The sequence below is a fragment of the Macrotis lagotis genome, chromosome 1, assembly GCF_037893015.1.
Source record: "Macrotis lagotis isolate mMagLag1 chromosome 1, bilby.v1.9.chrom.fasta, whole genome shotgun sequence".
Taxonomy (NCBI): Eukaryota; Metazoa; Chordata; class Mammalia; order Peramelemorphia; family Peramelidae; genus Macrotis; species Macrotis lagotis.
Genome location: NC_133658.1, coordinates 573,160,318 through 573,178,475, shown reverse-complemented (window position 1 = coordinate 573,178,475; position 18,158 = coordinate 573,160,318). Strand labels below are relative to the sequence as shown.

General features: G+C 33.1%; 1 protein-coding gene across 5 annotated transcripts in view; it reads left to right on the top strand.

Moving 5' to 3' along the window:
• The window catches only part of GSK3B (glycogen synthase kinase 3 beta), a 288,812-nt gene that overhangs the window by 62,695 nt on the left and 207,959 nt on the right, over nt 1–18,158 (top strand). For all 5 annotated transcript variants that reach the window (XR_012474092.1, XM_074214590.1, XM_074214593.1 and 2 more), the window contains exon 2: nt 12,446–12,639. Coding sequence is in view for 4 of the 5 variants with exons in the window: in XM_074214590.1 (XP_074070691.1) it covers nt 12,446–12,639 (194 nt within the window). In the remaining variant the exon portion in view is untranslated. The remainder of the gene's footprint in view (nt 1–12,445; nt 12,640–18,158) is intronic.

Sequence of the window (18,158 nt, the reverse complement as noted above, 5' to 3'; positions counted from 1 at the left end):
AAATAAAGTTTACTTAGTTATGTGTCAAAAGAGAGGATGATTTTGCTACATGCTTCATAAGTAGAATAATACTTGAAATTGTTAAAGAGAACAAAACTGACACCTGGTTTCTGTTATATGTGTAAAGTAGATTATGCAGCCTACATTTCTCAATTTCATAATCTCAGAAAATGGCATTGCTGGGTTCTATAGTTGGTGATGGTAGGATGGTTCTGTATGCATATAGTAAATGTTTGATAAAGGAGTAATTAAAATAATTGATCACTTATTTAAAGACTATTTTGTGGAAGGTAGAATATTAGGAAAAGAGCACGCACACACAGTACTGATTTAATTTTAAATTATTAGAATTTTTAAAAATTGACTAGACTTGTGATTTCATTGGTGCTTTAGAGAGAGATAGTATCCTTGTTAATGTCCTTCCTCTGCCAAAGCAGGTCTACCTTTCGATTTAAGGTTGCTTGTTATTACACCATAATTTCTGAGGCCTAGGACTGTCTTTTCTTTTTTTTTTTTTTAGGTTTTTTTTTTCAGGGCAGTGGGGTTAAGTGGCTTGCCCAAGGCCACATAGCTAGGTAATTATTAAGTGTCTGAGACCAGATTTCAACTTAAGTACTCCTGACTCCAGGGCCTGTGCTCTATTCACTGCGCCACCTGGCTGCCCCTGCTAGGGCTGTCTTTTTACCTCTTTATGAGCTTAACACAGTACTTGGTGGAAACTGCTTGCAAACCACTATGAGGAAACAAACTCTCTCTCTCTCTGTATATCTATATCTATATCTATATATAGATATAGATATAGATAGATATAGATACATACATATATATATATATATATATATATAGAGAGAGAGAGAGAGAGAGAGAGAGAGAGAGAGAGAGAGATACATACACATACACACACACATACAGGATAAATTAAAAATACTGAACAGAGGGGAAAGCAGTAGAATTAAGGGATTAGGAGTCAAAAAAAGACCTTCTTGAGGCAGTGGGGTTTTAACTGAGATTCTAAGGAAGCCAGGAAGCAGAGATGAACTGAAAATATCCAAATTCTGTAGATGGAGTTTCTTGTTCTAAGATCAGCAAGGGAGATAACCACCACTGGCTTGAAGTGTATCTGAGCAAAGTACAAGGTGTAAGAAGGGAAGGATAAAGGACTAATTATATGAAGGACTTTATATTTGATCTTAGAAGTGATAGGAACCAATGGAGTTTATCAAATATGAAAGTGACAGTGGTCAGGCTTGCTCTTTAGTGAGATAACTGATCACAGAATAGAGGATGAATTAGAGTTGGGAGAGACTTCTGAGAATCAGACCAATCAGCAGTCTACTATAATAGTTGAGGAAGTGAAATAGTGAGGGTCTATACCAGGATGGTGACAATACCAGGAGAGAATGGGGTGGATGTAGGGGGTGAGAGAGTGGTAAGTTAAGGGTGATACCTAGTTTGTGAACCTGGGTGACTGGGAAGATAGTGGTCCCTCAATAGTAATAGGGAACTTAGAGGGGAATATTGGGGAGGGGAGTTCTTTTTTGGACATGTTGAGTTTTAAGGTTTCTATAGGATATCCAGTTCAAGTTTTCCAAAAGATAGGCAGACTTGTAGTCAGGAGAGAGATTAGTGCTGGATAAATAGATTTAAGAAACCATCTGCATAAATATGATAATTGAATCCATGGGAATTGATGAGAACACCATGTGAAATAGTATAGAAGAAGAGAAGAGGGACCATGACAGAATCCACTTTTGTGTACTCTTCCAGATGTGAGCTGGGTGAAGATCCTGTAAAAAAGACTAATAAAGAAGAAAAAACAGGCAGAGAATTAGGAGAATTATTACTGGTTCATAAGTTTCTCATATACCTGCTCATATGTCAGGATAGTAAAATTTACTTAGGAAACATTAGTTAAAGCTTTGCTATCTCAGAAAGTGGGGTATTAAGCTTGGATTATAAAGGATCATACTTAGTAATTGAATTCAATAAATAGGTTACTATGGAGGAATAAGAAAATACTCAAGTATGAATATTACAATAAAGTTACAATTTTCCCTCACTTAATCTGGAATCAGACTTCTGGAAGATCAGTTTTATAGATAAATCAAAAACTCAAAAGTCAGCCAAATAAGCTATGAGCCAAATGAAAATCACTGTCATAAAGGCCATTTTGCTGCTTACTGGTTTCTTAAGTATTATGAGCCCACCATAGCTCCCTCTTATTTCCTTTTCACCTCCCATCACCCATATGTCTTCTACTATTTTTTCTGTCACCCCCTCTCAAATAATGAGGTGTACCCTCTGCTTGCCAGAGAAAAATCCCTCTACCTACACAGTGATTCCATTACATCCCATCTTCACAAACTATTCATTCTCTCATTTATCTTTATCTCTCCTTCCCTACTGCCTAAAAACATACCCATTTCTCCCTCAATTCTCAAGAAACCTTCATTTGATCCATTCATCCACTCCCATTAATAAATACTCTTCCCTTATCTTTCCTCCTTTTTATGATGATATATGAGTTCTTTCTCAAAATCTTTTTGAGTTTTCCCTTCCCCAAGATTGCTGCTTAAGCAACTGATACTTTCCATTGGTTTTGGGACAGCATTCTGGTTTACAATAAAATAAGGGAAAACTAAAATGTATTATTAGTTTCTTAATGGCTTAGAGGAAATATTGAACTTTCACTTTTATTAGGAAGAAAATACTCTTGTCATGAGATGTTATTTCCTCTTCATATAGCCTTAATTAGAGCCTGAAAAATAGAATTTAAAAAATATTTTTTAAGAATCATTAGAAGACTATCTTTACTTTCCAAGTCTTTAGTGAAAAAGAAAAATTTGCAGATATATATTTTTAGCTCTATTTATTAGAAAGGTTAAGATTTTGAAATGTAGCTCAGATATGACACAGTATTTAAAAATATAGAATCTTAAAGTAACACAATCAATTAAAGTGTTGATGCTTATTCTGAATGCTTTATTTGATTGCTTTGTATCTCATTTCTGTACTTAATATAAAAATATTGTCTCCTCAGGAAGAAGAAAACCAAGTCACTTTGTACTTTGTGTCACTTGATGACACACAGAACTTTGAAGTAAATATGTCATCATTGATTTTTCTGAGAGCTTCTAAATCCTTAAATATGTAATATCTCTTTTGGTATTATTTAGTCCTAATCTAAATAGGTTCCTGATTAGTCCCATGATGACTAGTTAACACATAAATAATAATATAGAATGCTTTACAGATACCTTTTATGTATGAGATGCCCAGAACTAGGCTAGAGTTGTTTTAAAAATTTGGACTATTAAAAAAAACCCTCACAAATAACTCATTGGCATTTATTAAGCTTTCACTATGTGTCAGGGAGTGCTGGGTATGCAAAGAAAGGCTCCCGAATGATCTCTAAACTGGGGGGGGGGGGCAACTTGCAAACAATTTTGTATAAATAAGATATACACGGGATCAGTTGTAGATCATCTCAGGGGGAAAACATTAAGATTAATGAGGACTGAGAAGAGCATGAGTTGTGAAGGTTACCCTGGAAGGTGGAGATGAGATGATAGAGAGTTTCAGGTGGGAAACAATTAATGAAGATGCTCCAAGTCAGATTATGGAATGCCTTGTGTGAGGAACCAGCAACATGAATTGATTGAGTTGTTCATCACTCTGTGAATTCTTTACCTCCCTCTCTTTATAAAACTGCGGCTATATGGCACAGTGGATAGAGCACTGGCCTTGGAGACAGGAGGTTAGGAATTCAAATACAGCCTCAGACACTTGACACTATCTGTGTGACCTTGGGCAACTTGTAGAATGCCTCATGTCTGGGACCATCTCCAGTCTAGATTCATAGCTTACCAATGGACCCAGTCACTCTGGAGGAGAAAGTGAGGCTGATGACTTAGCAACACCCCCCCCCCCCCCAATCCAATTCATGTGCTTGTTAGAGCATCACTTCCCTGATGTCATGGTGCCCTAGAAATAAGGACAAACATCATCAATTCCCTTGACCCCACCCATTTCTTAGATTTTCCCCCGCTTTCTAATACAGTGTAGTGAATATAAGCATCCAAGCTACTGAGTTGACCATATCTGACAGCAGATGTCTCATTGTATACTAAGTTAACTACTCAACAAAGAGAAGAGAAATATACTTCAGTGTCTTTTATAATCAAGATTGGTCATTTTGTATGGATCAGGGTTCATATATTTGATTTTTTTTTTGTCTCATAAGAAGTTTACATATATTTTGCCATTTGATCTTACTGGCCACCCTATGTGACAGGTGCTGTAATTATCACTGTTGTTCTGATGAGTAAGCTGAGAGAGATTAAGTGAGTTGCTCAAAGTCAGTATCTGAGGCAGGATTTGATCTCACATCTTCCAGAATTTTAAGTTTGGTGCCATCCTCTATGCCATCTATCTTCATCTAGTATCTTTAAAAGTTGTTTTTCTTGGTTTTTACAAGGCAGTGGGATTAAGTGACTTGCTAGTCACACAGCTGGGAAGTGTCAGTGTCTGAGGTGTCATTTGAACACAGGTCCTCCTGATTCCAGGACAAGTTGTTTTTTCTTTACAATAGTATAGTTAATATTGTATAAATTGTTCTCCTGTAGACTGAAATAAGTAAAACTATCATGCATATAAATTTTCCTATAATGTCTGAATTCCTCTTATTCATTAATTTTTGTTGAGTATTCCACTATGTTTACATGCATAACTTTTCTCCCATTCATCCATTTATGAGCAATTCCTTTGCCCCAGTTTTTTGCTACCACAAAAAGTGGTTTTAAGTGTAGTTTTGCACATTTAAGACCTTTCCCTTTGTCATTGATTGCTCTTTGTGTGTGTGTGTGTGTGTGTGTGTGTGTGTGTGTGTGTGTGTACACGCACGCATGCCTCTGTGTTTGTTTATGATAGTGCTGCTTTAATTATTTTGGGTTTTGTTATCTTTTATTTTTGTGATACCTGTCAAAGATTTAAGTAACTGAAACTGTGATTTATCTGTCTTTTTAAAAAAAGAAATGTCATTTTAATGCTCCAGAGCATAAACTTGTTGATTCTGAATTCTTTGAGATTTTTAGAAAAATTAGGACCTAGAGGGATCGAGCTTTATCATTAGTAGAAGGGAGTTTGGAATTTAATCAGTCATTACTTTATTTTCTTTTGGATTTAGGTAATCCACAGATGCAGTGAAATTGCAGATGGATTCTGATGTCATCAGTAGGGTCATATTATAGCATTGAGACTTGATGTACTATGTGTTCCAGGAAAGTTGGTATCATATTCGCTGGTGCAGGATTTCTTGGATATGAAGCATAGTTATGATTTTAAATTTTGAATGAAACTTTATCACTTGAGTGGAATGATTAAAATGTTTGTTCTTGTAGCCAGAGTACAAAATATTACAACTGATACCTGTAAGTGCTTAGTGTTTAGGACTCCACAAAATGAATTGATTTTTAATTTACATTTTTTTTGTATTCTACTTTGGACAAGATCAAATCAAATTTAGTTGAAGGTGATAAATAAACTGACAGGTAAAAAATAATCTAAATTTATTTGAGTTTACTTCCTGTCTCTCCAGAAATAAAGTGTAGTGATCCCCTTACTTTTGAATAAAGAGAACATGCAGAGTTACTCAGCTAACCTCATTAAACTGTAACCTGCCAGACAAGCCATTTTGTTTGGCATACTAGCCTAAATTGTTTCTTGGCTACTGCCACTTATATTGAGTCATCCTTGGTATTCCTTTACCATTCTTCACTGTTATTCTTTTTTTTCTTTTCTAACTGAAGTAGACACCTAAGGGAAACAACCTGTTGATTTCTGAACTAGAAAGAAACCATTTTTTTGTTTTTAGAATTTTTCAAGGCAATGGGGTTAAGTGGCTTGCCCAAGATCACACGGCTAGGTAATTATTAAATGTCTGAGGTCGGATTTGAACTCAGGTACTCCTGACTCCAAGGCTGGTGCTCTATCCACTGCGCCACCTAGCCACCCCCAAGAAATCATTTTTAGAAAAAGAGAAAGACAACGATATTAAACTAGCAAACAAAATTGAAGATTGGAAAAGGAATTGTACTTGCTTACTTGACTGAGAGAAAAAAGAGAGGGAAAGAAATAAATAAGGAGAAAAAAGATCTAATATTAAAAGTTAAGGAAAACTCCAGAAATGTGGAAAGGAATAACAAATGGAAAATGGACTTAAGTGTAGGTAAGCTGAAACAACTGGGGACAAAATACTGTTTTTATAGAGACTGGGAGATACACATTTAGAAAAAAGAAACAAATCTTAATTTGGAGGGAATTTTTTTAGGACTATTTGGAACACTTACAAAAACTGACAATGTTTTAGGGTACAAAGAAACTATAACCAAAGTAAAAAGACTAATAGTAAATATGTCCTTTATGACTGTAGTACAATAAAAACATTAATGAGTTTAGGTAACAAAGACAAAGGACACAGACCTAAAAAGAAGCCTAATAATGAAATCTAATTGAATAATAATAATTGGACCAATTACTATTGACCCAGTTGGCTTAAAGAACATACAAACAGTTAATTATGTGAAAGATAATGATAATGAGGAAGCAACAAAACAAGATTCTTGACATGGAGCTAACATTATCCTGAGGGCAAAAATCCTTACAAATATAGAAACAAAAATAGAAAAAAGAAGATTGACACACTGATTATGCACTTAAATTAGAAAACTTAAAAGCTTAAAATAACTATAAAAGAGGATACTTTTTTAAAAATTAGAGGAGAAATAAGTAATTTTAAGACAAAAAATTATAGAGGTAATAAAAATTTATAGATATAAGTAAAACTAAAAGCTGGTTCTTTAAAATGTCTAGTAAAATTAATAAACTTTGAGCCAATTTGATTACAAAGAAGGCAGAAATTAAATTAAAAAACAAAAGACCAACCCACTATGCATAGTTATATGCTAACAAAACAGAATTTTTAAAAATCGAATACTTTCAACAATATAAAATATGCAACCACCAAAAGACCAATTATAGTTCTTAAATAATCAAATATCAAAAAAGGAGATAAAGCAGCTTATAAAGGAATTACCAGAAGAAAGGGAAAAAACCTTCTGGTCCTGATGAATTTACAAGAAAATTCTTTCAAATTTTTGAAATGTTCTCAAAAATTGAAAAACAGCCTGAAGATTCCTTTAATGAGACAAATAGAATTCTAATATTTATGGGAAAATAAAGTACAGAAGTAGAACTTCTAGATCAATATCATTAATGAATATCTATTCAAAAGTTTTAAATAAAATCTTTTGACATAGACTACAGTGAATCATCTAAGAAAGCATTCCTTATGACAAAATCGGATTTATACCAAACATGCAAGGATTTTTTAAAATTAGGAAATGAATTAATCATATTAAGAATAAAAGCATCCCAAATCATATTATTTCAGTTAATGCAGAAAAAAACTATTGACAAAGTTCAGTATACATATATACTAAACCCCTTACAAAATTTAACTGTAGAGAGACCTTTTTTTAAGCATCAAAATTGTTCATCTAAAATCAAAAGTAAACATCATTTGTAGTGGGGATACAATAAATATAATTTTCAATAAATATAAGAGTAAAGAAAAGATACCCAATCTTTTTTTATTATTCTTTGATGTAGTTTTAGAAACACTAGCTGAGTAATAAGAAAAGGGAAAGAAAGGCATAAAGAGAAGATAAAGCTATCCCCTTTTGCTGATGATATATGTTAATTGAAAGCCTAGAGAAACAGCAAAATAATAATAGTTGAGACAGTAACTTCAGCAAAGTTGCTGATCAATAAACAAACCCTTCAAAGTCACCTTTAGTTCTAAATAATAAAAAAATCAAGAGGCAATAATAGAAAGGGAAATTCAATTTCAAATAACTACAAAATGCTTAAAATCTCTGTGGTGCAGGTTGCCAAAGCACTCAAAATACCTGCATAAGTTACAGAGTATTCTTTAAAGAAATGAATATTATGATCTAATACTATTGTTTGGTAAGAAATGTTGAGCAGGTGGATTTCAGAAAAACTTGGAAGATTTAAATGAACTGATGCTGAGTGAAGTGAGAAGAAGCAGGGCAACATTGTACACAGTAACAGCAGCGTTGTATTATGACCAACTATAGTCTTAACTCTTTTCAGTGATAACAGTGATCAAAGAAATCCTAAAGGATTTATGATGGAAAATGTTATCCATAATCCAGAGAAAACATGATGCAGTCTGAATGCAGATTAAAAGCATACTATTTTCATTTATTTTATTTCTTGGTTTTTTCTTATGGTCTTTCTCTTTTGTTTTGATTCTTTCACAACATGACTAGCATGGAAATATGTTGAGCATAATTATACATATATAGCTATAGTAGATTGCTTGCTGTTGTGGGGAGAGAAGAGGAAAATGAAGGAGGAAGAAAATTTAAAAAAATTAATGTTGAAAATGAATGTTGGTTGACTAAAAATAAGATAAAAATTAGAAAAAAGTAATTTCATACAAAAAGAAAAAATAAAGACAATTTAAGTAGCTGGTGGAATATTCAATGCTTATGACTAGGGTGTGCTAATATAAAAATAAATATTAAAACTAATTTGCTCTTTTAATGCTATAGCAATTAAATTATTAAAGGAAGTCTGCTGAATTCAGTAAAAGAACAAAATTATTTGAAAAGATGAAAGATCTATAGAATATCAAGGGAAATATTGAAACAAGGTAGGAACAAAGTGGAAATAACATCTCCAGATATTAAACTTTATTATAAAGTAGCAATCATCAAAAACATCTGGCACTGATTTTTTTAAAAAAGGAGTGAAGAACAGTGGAACATGCTAGACTAGGGAAAATCAGAAACTATTCAGTAACCCAGAGTTTTATTCAGTAACTCAGAGATCAAAATACCAGAAAGCATAAATTACTTAGGAAAGAACTTCCCATTTGATAAAACTAATGGGAAAACTGGAAAGTAGGTTGAAACTAGACCTCAACACTATACCACAGTGCATTTTGAATGGATAGATAACATTAATATTGAATGTCATTCTGTAAAAAATTATAGCCTCTCATAACTATGTATAAGACATTCTCATATTTAACTAGTCAAGGGCTAGAGACATTTTTTAAAAAAGATAACTTTGATTACATGAAACTGAAAAGCTACATAAAATTAATACACTGAAGATAAGTCAAGTAGTCTTATGGTTAAAAAAAACTCTGGTAAGAGTTTAGTATCCAAGATTTATGAACAATTAATAAACATATAGGTATATATGGATGTGTGTGTAAAACTTTTTATGTGTAGCAGATATGTCTGTACACTGTATACACACATATTTAATATGAGGAAATAAATATATAACATAATAGGTAGATTCATATAACAGATACATATGTGTATCTATAAATTTTTATTTGATCCTGGGGTAATAGGAATTGACTAGAATTGACTAAATAGTCAGCAGATATTTATTAAGCAGCATCTATGTGTGCTAAGTACTGAGGATAGAGAAAGGCAAAAGACTCCTTCCTTTCAAGAATCTTAAAATCCAATGAGGGAGACAACCTTCAAACAATTATGTTAATGACAAAATTTATATAGGATAAATTCCTTCAGAGGCAAGGCTCTAAAATTAAGGATTTCTGAAAAGGCTTCTTGGGTAAAGTTGGACTTAATAATTTGAGGATTAAAGAAAGACAATTAGCAGAGATGAGAAAGGGAGAGATTCCAGGTTTGGGGAGGCAATCAGTGAAGGACAGTATCATTGGATTGCTGAGTTTGTAGAAGGAAAAAGTTTAAGTAGAATGGAAAAGTAGGAAGAGATGAAGAGATTTATGAAGGATTTGAAGAGCTTTAAAAGCTGAGCAGAGGATTTTACATTTGATCCTAGAAGTAATAATGGCAGAACATCAACTGACAGTGTTATCAACTGTGACAGGTCAGTAGTGGGTAAGATGGATTGGAGAGAGGAGAAACTGTTGCAGTAATGTAGACTGGAGATGATAAAGGACTGAATTATGTGAGTAAATAGAAGGGTTGTATATGAGACATGTTAAGAAAATAGAAACAATAAAATTTGGCAGATAATGATGAGGAAGAATAAACAGTCCAGGATAATGCCAAGATTTTAAAATTGAAGCACTGAAAGGAGAGTAGTTCATTTGACACATGAAGACATTTGAAAGAGTAGAAGGGGGAAAGATAGTTCAGTTTTAGACATATTTAATTTAAAATGTCTAATATTTAATTGGTGATTGAAGCTTGGGGTAGATCTTAGGCTGGATCTGTCCTCTGTCAATTTGTTTTCCTATTTAATCTATTCTTCATAAAGCTGATAATTAAATCTATGGAACTTGATGGAATCCATGATGAGTTTATGAAGAGAGAGTAGAGGGAATAGAAGATGATCCATGAAAGCCATATTGCAAGGGTTTAGAGACTGAAGAGAGGAAGTGAAGTTAGCAAATATAGTTTCATATAAATTGGTTTGTGAAAGGTAGATATAGGATAACAGCTTGAAGAGATAGAGTTTAGTGAAGGGTTTTTTAAGTATAAAGGATATTTAGGCATATTTAAGATTAGTAGGGAAGAAATCAGTTGATGATTGGTGAGGGAATGATTGAGGATGCAGAACACTGAAGAAGATGGGAGGGTATGGGTTCAAATGCACAAGAAGAAGGATTGGTCTTGATAAACAGAAGGGTTCTTTCATTGACAGAGATTAGTAGAAAGGAGAATAAACTGGGAGATGATTTCAAGGAGTTTCAAATTGAAGAATTTAGGAGAAGAGGGAACTTGTGTTGACCTGGCCTCCATTGTTTTCAGTTATGTTAGGACCAAGTTCCTCAATTGAGAGGCAGAGGGAGGAGTTACAGGGGTTTGAGAAGGAAAGAGAAGGTTTGGAATATCTTCTGTGGGGTGTGAGGTAGAGAATCAGTCAGGAATAAATGTTCTGCTTTACTTCAGTGAAAGCCCATTTGAAATTTTATAGCATAAATTTATAAAGTATCAATTAGCACTGTTTGTCTATTTCTCTAAAATTGTTTAATATGCTTTATTTATAATTTACAGTTTACTTTGTATTTAAAATTGCTGCTTCTGATCCTCCATAAATAGGACATAACGGGGTTGCTGCTGGTTTCTGTTCTAGAATAGCTTTTACATTTTTATATACAATAAAAATTTATTTAAAATGTAAAAAAAATTCTTAGTTCATGACTATAAGACCTGGAATATAGCATTGATTTTTTTTTTTTTTTAGTAATGATGATAAACATGCATGTTTTCTTGCCTCAGTTCTCTCTGTGACTAGTTGTATACATTTTTCACGTTGGTTAACCAAGGTCTCCTTAATTTTGTGTAGATAATTTAGTAGAACAAAAGTAATATGTCTAAGAAGCAATCAAAACTCTTAGTTCCAATGTTTGATCAAGTGATTCATACAACCAGTGCTTAGCTACATTGTCTTATTAATCAATACTTAACAATATTGTTTTTTATTAATAATACATATTAAAATAGAAATAAGGAGAGATCAAGTGAAATGGGCATGTTTTTTATTTAACATTTATTTAAAATTTATGTTAGAATCTTTAAAATTACCTTAAGATGTTCATAAAATAGCTAGCAGAAAATTGAAAGCTTTGTATAAAAGAGCTATATCTTCACTTTGCTGTTGAATAATCTCAGTAAAAGATTAAATTTACCCATTGCAAATATGAAAAGGTTGGCCAAGTCTTTAGTATTCCTTTTATCTATAATTTTCCATGATTCTTTGAATATTAGGATTTTGGAATAGATATCCTCTAATAGTGCCTTCATGCTGTAATGCTCTGTGTTTATAGATACTAAGTCAGAAGGAACCCTATAACTTTAGTTCTAAGCCTTCATTTTATAAGGGAAGAAATGGAATTCTATGGAGGGGGAGGGTAAAATGATTTGCTTAAGGTTGCAGAACTTCAAATCCATGGTTTTTGACTCTTATGTCCAATGTTCTTTCTATTTTGAGTTAATCAAATATTTTTACTTCTTTTTGTATTGAATTATCATTTTCCTTGTTTGAGGTCTTATTTTCAGGTGCTTTGTTATCTTCTTTTGAAAGTAAATAAAGATACAAAAAAATGTTAACCATTAGCATTCTAAGGTTCTTTTTCCTGGCCATCCAAATGATGACTTTGTGCTTAGATGTTTTGTGCTGCATAGATTCTTTTTTCTTTTTTTTACAATTTTCATTCAAAATATCTACTTGAGCACTTTACAAGTAGAAACTGCTCATGTACAAAGAGACTTAAGATAGTCTTCCAAAATATTTTTTCCTCATACTCAAGTACTCTTAAATTGTTATTGTAATAATGTATCCGGATTCTAGAAGATTTCTTTGTTTATGGAGATTTATTTGATACTATTTGTGATTTCTTCTCCAGGAGACAAAGATGGCAGCAAAGTGACAACAGTGGTGGCGACTCCTGGACAGGGTCCAGACAGGCCACAGGAAGTCAGTTATACAGACACTAAAGTGATCGGGAATGGGTCGTTTGGTGTAGTGTATCAAGCCAAACTTTGTGATTCAGGAGAACTAGTTGCCATCAAAAAAGTACTGCAGGACAAGAGATTTAAGGTGAGATTTCTATAATTTTACATATTTTTGTGATTATTTAATGTCATTTTTCTAATCATGTTTTCTTTCATTCACTTTTGTTGGACAAATTTTTTAGTAACTCAGATGTAAAGATTTTCACTTGTTCAGCAAATATAGTTTGAAGAATTTAGTTTGAGAGTAGTAGTATTGGAGTTGGAATGATGATTTATTCAAATGAAAGGTAAGTTTTACTTTTTCAATTTCTTCCCCATTTTCTTTTAAATAAATGTTCTTTTTTACCACATGGTCTCACAGGTAGTTGTCTTGCTAGAGAAGGAAAATTATGGGACTCTTAAAATAATATTTTAGTGTTGAAGGAAATAAAGTTATTAAAACCTTGAAGAAAGGATTAGTCTAGAGAATTATGGTTTACAGGCTTGCTAACATAGAGTTCTCCAAAATTTGTTAAAATTAAACCATGCAGAATACATTAATGTACCATTGTAACTGGCATTCAAAAATAATTAGGTCTGCAAACATTCAGTTCACAGTATGAAATTTCTATTAGTTCTAAATATTTATGTATGCTACCAGCTCTTTTAAATTCGGTCCATATTTCTTTGAGTTAAAAATATAAGAAAAACTAAGATTATGTCTGTATTAAGGCTCTATCTGTATTTGTCATATTGATCACCTTCTGTTTCTAGATAAAATTTATTTTCTTTACTAAAGCGGTGCCATATTATCAGAATTTTTCAGCTTTTCTGGACTCTTTCTCAGTCTTTTTGACTGTTCTTTCCAATCTCTAAAATAGGCAATGTTCAAGGTTCATTCTTTAGTGGCATCAGAAAGAGGGATATTCAGAACTCCATTAATTTCTACCAAGTGAATGAGTAATTTCGAAATGAAATAGCTTTACTCCTTTAGACTAACAAAATTATACTTTTATGGAATTCATTCCTTAACCTTAAGGGGTTTTGTAGACCTTATGAGGTATTCATAAGAAGAGTCGATTTAAGGTTAAATTGTATGAGAAAAACTGGGTTGTTGAGACCTCTGATTTGTAAAACCAATGACTTTGAAGACACTGAGGTCCTGTAGATAGTGAAAAGCCAAACCCTGGCAGAGAAATTTGGGGAGACTTTCTCTAGGCCTATGATTTAGGCAAAAATTATCCTTTATGCTACATTTATGGGATATTCGATAGCCATCTCTTTTGGTAGCATGATAGGCATAAACTTCTCGCTGTGTTTCCCAGGAAAAAGACTGAGGAGTAACTAACATGTATTTTTTGAAGAATCAAAGAACTGTCTTGTTAGGAAGGTACTCATCTGCTCTAAACTGAACCTGAAAAATAATCCCCTCTGTGACACATCTAGCCTTTGTTTGAAGATCTCCAATGGGGGATGTCCTACTTTCTAACTCCTGAAACAGTCCTTTTCCCTGTTTGAAAAAAATTCTCTTTAAAAATTTTTTTGTCATCATCAGATCCTAATTTGCCTCTTGGTAACTATTTTAACTTCTACCTCTCAGGCACTTCAGAATGGTCATTATGCTGTTATTGTGGCTCTCCACACACTCCATTTCTCCCATTTCTCACCTTTCTCTTCACCAAACCAAGCATCCTCCATTTCCTCAGCCAGCTTTCACATGACTTGGACTAGAGGTTCTTTAGCATCCTTCTTACTTCCCAAGACTAAATTCATTTCCTGAACTCTAATTTGGAACCACTTTCTCAGGTTCTTAAATTCATCTTTCAAGTACCTCTCAGATAGCAGAGTATAGCAAATAAACTGTTGATCTTAAACCAGGAAGACCTGGGTTCAAGTCCAACCTCTTTTAAATAATGACTATGTGACCCTTGACAAGTCAGTTAACTTCTCAATTCTCTAGGCAGTTTGAGATTTATAAATTGGGGAGAAAATACCCGTATCTGTGTTGAAAGAGACAATTTCTTTACCTAGGAATTTTCTGTACCAATGAATTTTTTTAGGTCCATTTCTTATCCCTGTCTCCTCTGTACAAAGCACTGGAGATAAAAAGACAAAAATGAAACAATTTCTATCTTAAAAGAACTTATATACTAGGGGAGATAACACAGTTCATGGTATAATAAAAAGTGCTGGATTTAGAATCTCCTTGATCTAGAATTTAGATTTAGAATCTCTCCTTGAGTATTGCTACTATAAATTGAAAACTTTAGGGACTAAAACTGATGTATCAGTGATTAAAAACAGTGAATCTTCATGTATATACTTGTAGAGGTTGGCACAATGCAATCAAATGAATACTGCTTTTTGACTTGGAAAGTCACCCTTGCTCAAGGTCATTTGCCTCAGTTGTGAAATGAAAACAAGAATAGATGACCCTAAAGTTTTTTTTAACCTTAGAATCCTATTAGTTTTGTAATAGAAATTGTGAATTATAAGAGGAGAAGGCAGCCAAAGATAATTCCAGATTTGATATTGCCTAGGAAAATGTTGCTATTATTGACAGAAGTGGGCAAGGTAGAAGAACTTCCTTGTTGTTTGGGGGGGGGGGGTGTTAGCAATGGGGAGAGAAGAGACTGACTAATTCTAAGATAATATTTTCTAATTGAATTCCATTTTAATCATATTTAATTTATTGTGCTGGCAGCATAATTTAAGTAAACATCCTTTCACTTGGAAAATACAGTACTGGAAAGGTGCTAAGAATTTCAGTCATATGGATTTAGGTGTCATCAGTGTAAATGTGATAGTTGAAGCTACAGTGGTGGGTACTCACAAGGGAGCAGGGTATATAAAGAGAAGAGCACCAAGGTCTAAGGTAGAACTTTGGGGAACAACAATTGTCATGGACCAGTATCAGCATAAAAGGTCACCATAAAAGAAAGAGGAAGAAAATCAGGAAAATCCCTTAAAGTAGAAATAACATAAAATATGACTAAGACTTTGTGCTATTTAGGAATTTCTTAAACAGCAAGTGTCACTGTAATAGTCTAATTCATATATTTTTGCTTATAGATTAAGTTCTCCTTTGTGAATAGTTGCATTGTTGAAAAGTACTTATTCAAAATTTATTTGATTGGGACAAAATTTAGAAGTGCCTATAATGACATAGTATTGGATTTTTTGGAGTTAGACTCTTTTAAAGGAATGATATAAGGTAGTTGGTGGGTAGTTGTTTGCTGGCAGTGGAACCAAGGAAAAGCTTCACTATTTTCTAAGAATTGTTACCTATAATAAATACAATTGGGTAACTTACTTTTTAATTTTAAATCTCAGTAAATTCCTTTTGTAACTTAGTAATTTGACTTTATTTTCATTTGTATGACTTGACTTTCCCTTTATTTCATATGATTCATCACAGTCTTCTTGGCCCAGTCTTTCAACATGGTTTTCACCTTTTAGAGAATATAAATAACTGAAGATGGGAGCTTAATTTTATTTTTTTGTGATAGACTTATGATGACATAGCTTATAAGTTGCAGTTCACTGGGAATTGTTCCTCTCACCTATATGTTGAACTTCAGCAACTTTCATCTGAACCTCACTTTTAAGTTCTCTTTATCTTTTTTATTTCTTGTAAGACTTTGTAAAAAAGGTTGTTGGTCCTGAATTGCTTATATGGCTCTGTTAAAAGCATTCATGGTAAAAAAAAAAAAAATTCATTCAGCCTCAGTGTTAACGCATTTTTGTTATATAATATCTGAGAATATCAAAAGGTATATCTTTCAATATTGGGTAAATAATTTGAACTTACTCATTGTAGAAAAGACTTTAATATTTATTGAATTCAACAAGAATAAAACTTTTCTTCCCTGAGTAACTTTTTGCCTCTCTAAGGATTAACTTGTGAAACATTAAGTGTTTATTAAATGACAGGCAGAGTGCTAGGTACTGGGCCTATAAATACCAAGGATGAAATAATCCTTCCTTGTAAGGAACTTGTATTCATGTTAAGCATATATAGAATAAATAGTTAAATACAAAGTAATTAGAAAAGAGAAGGTACTAGGGATTACAAAGGTTTCTTGCAAAATGTAGTCCTTGAGCTAATTCCTAAAAGTGATGAGATGAAGAAAGGGATGCATTGAAGGAATGAGGGAAGAATGGTACAAGCATGACTAGAATATGACTTTGGAGATGGGGAATAATATCCAGTGAGGAAAGATCCGGTGAGGCCAAGCTGAAGGGAAAATATTTTGTCCTACAGACATCAGAGAGATATGAATTGATTTCTTTCAGGGTGCCTAGTCTCAAAATTTTAGCGTAATTTTTAACTTTTCCTCTCCCATACCCTAAGCATGTCAAGTCTAGTTCATTCAATTTTAATACTGTCTCCTTAACTTTGCTTCTTTTAGGCCAGAGGTTCTTGATCACACAGACCCTAAAAGGGTCTGAATAATTTTTAGGAAATCTATGAACTTGAATGGTTAAGAAAAATTATATTGCTCTTTTCAGTGACCTTTGGTTTCCTTTGTAATCTAATGTATTGTATTTTATATATTTAAAAATGTTTTTCTGAGAAGAGGTTCCTTAAACTTTATCTGATGGTCAAGAGGAATCCATGACTACAAAAGATGTAAAGAACTCCCATGATCTAGTTGAATGTGCTCTAATACTTCCTTCACACTAGAGTCCATTTAAACTCACTAAAAGTATTCCTCCAATCAGGAGTTAAAAAAAAAACCTTCATTGATTTCTCATTGTCAGTGAAATAAGGCTAATTTTTAAATCCTAACATTCAATGTTTTTTCAAAATGTGGTTTCTAATGATTTTTTTTTCAGGTATATCTCTTACTATCTCTTTTAAATGCTCTACCATGTGACCAAATCGAGCTTTTCTTCATCAAGTTTTTCTGTCCTGCCCTCTCCTCTCTTATGTTTCAGCATTTGAATGTACTTCTCAAATGTGCCTGTGAAAATTCCTTACTTCAAGTCATACTTCAGATACTATCTCTTTCATTGAAACCTTCCATCTGAAACATTTCTTATAGCATTTTATTTGTGTTCCCTCTTGTGTACTGAACCTCATTTTGCTTTCTATTGTTTGTCTTCTTTCCTAGTCTCCCCATTAAATTATCAGTCCTTGATGGGAGGAAGTATTTAGCTTTACAGTGTTTTTGTATGTAAGTCGAAATTTAAGAAGGATTACTTAAATCAGGACTTTCTCATTTGTCCTGGTCTATTGCAGCCTGCTAGCTGGTCTCCCTGTCTCATGTTACTTCTCACTCCAATCCATTTTCAAGACCCAACTACCATGGTGATTTGATTTGAAACGTTCCATAAGTTCAGTGGGATAGACAGTGACCTAGTACATGGTTCATTAATGTTCTGAATATCAGTCACATTAGTTATGCACTTAGGACCCTTTTCATTCTGATTGCAAGCTGAGGGGTGAGCTTTTGGAAGATCTTGTGATGTTTGCTAATGTGATTTCCTAAATTTAGATTTGCCAACTTAGGTCTATTTTTTATCCTTTTGTATAATTTGCTATCAACTAAGGCCCTACTGCCACCTGGTGACATCTTATTCTATTATCCTTTAACTTTCCCCCTCACCAAAACACTTAAG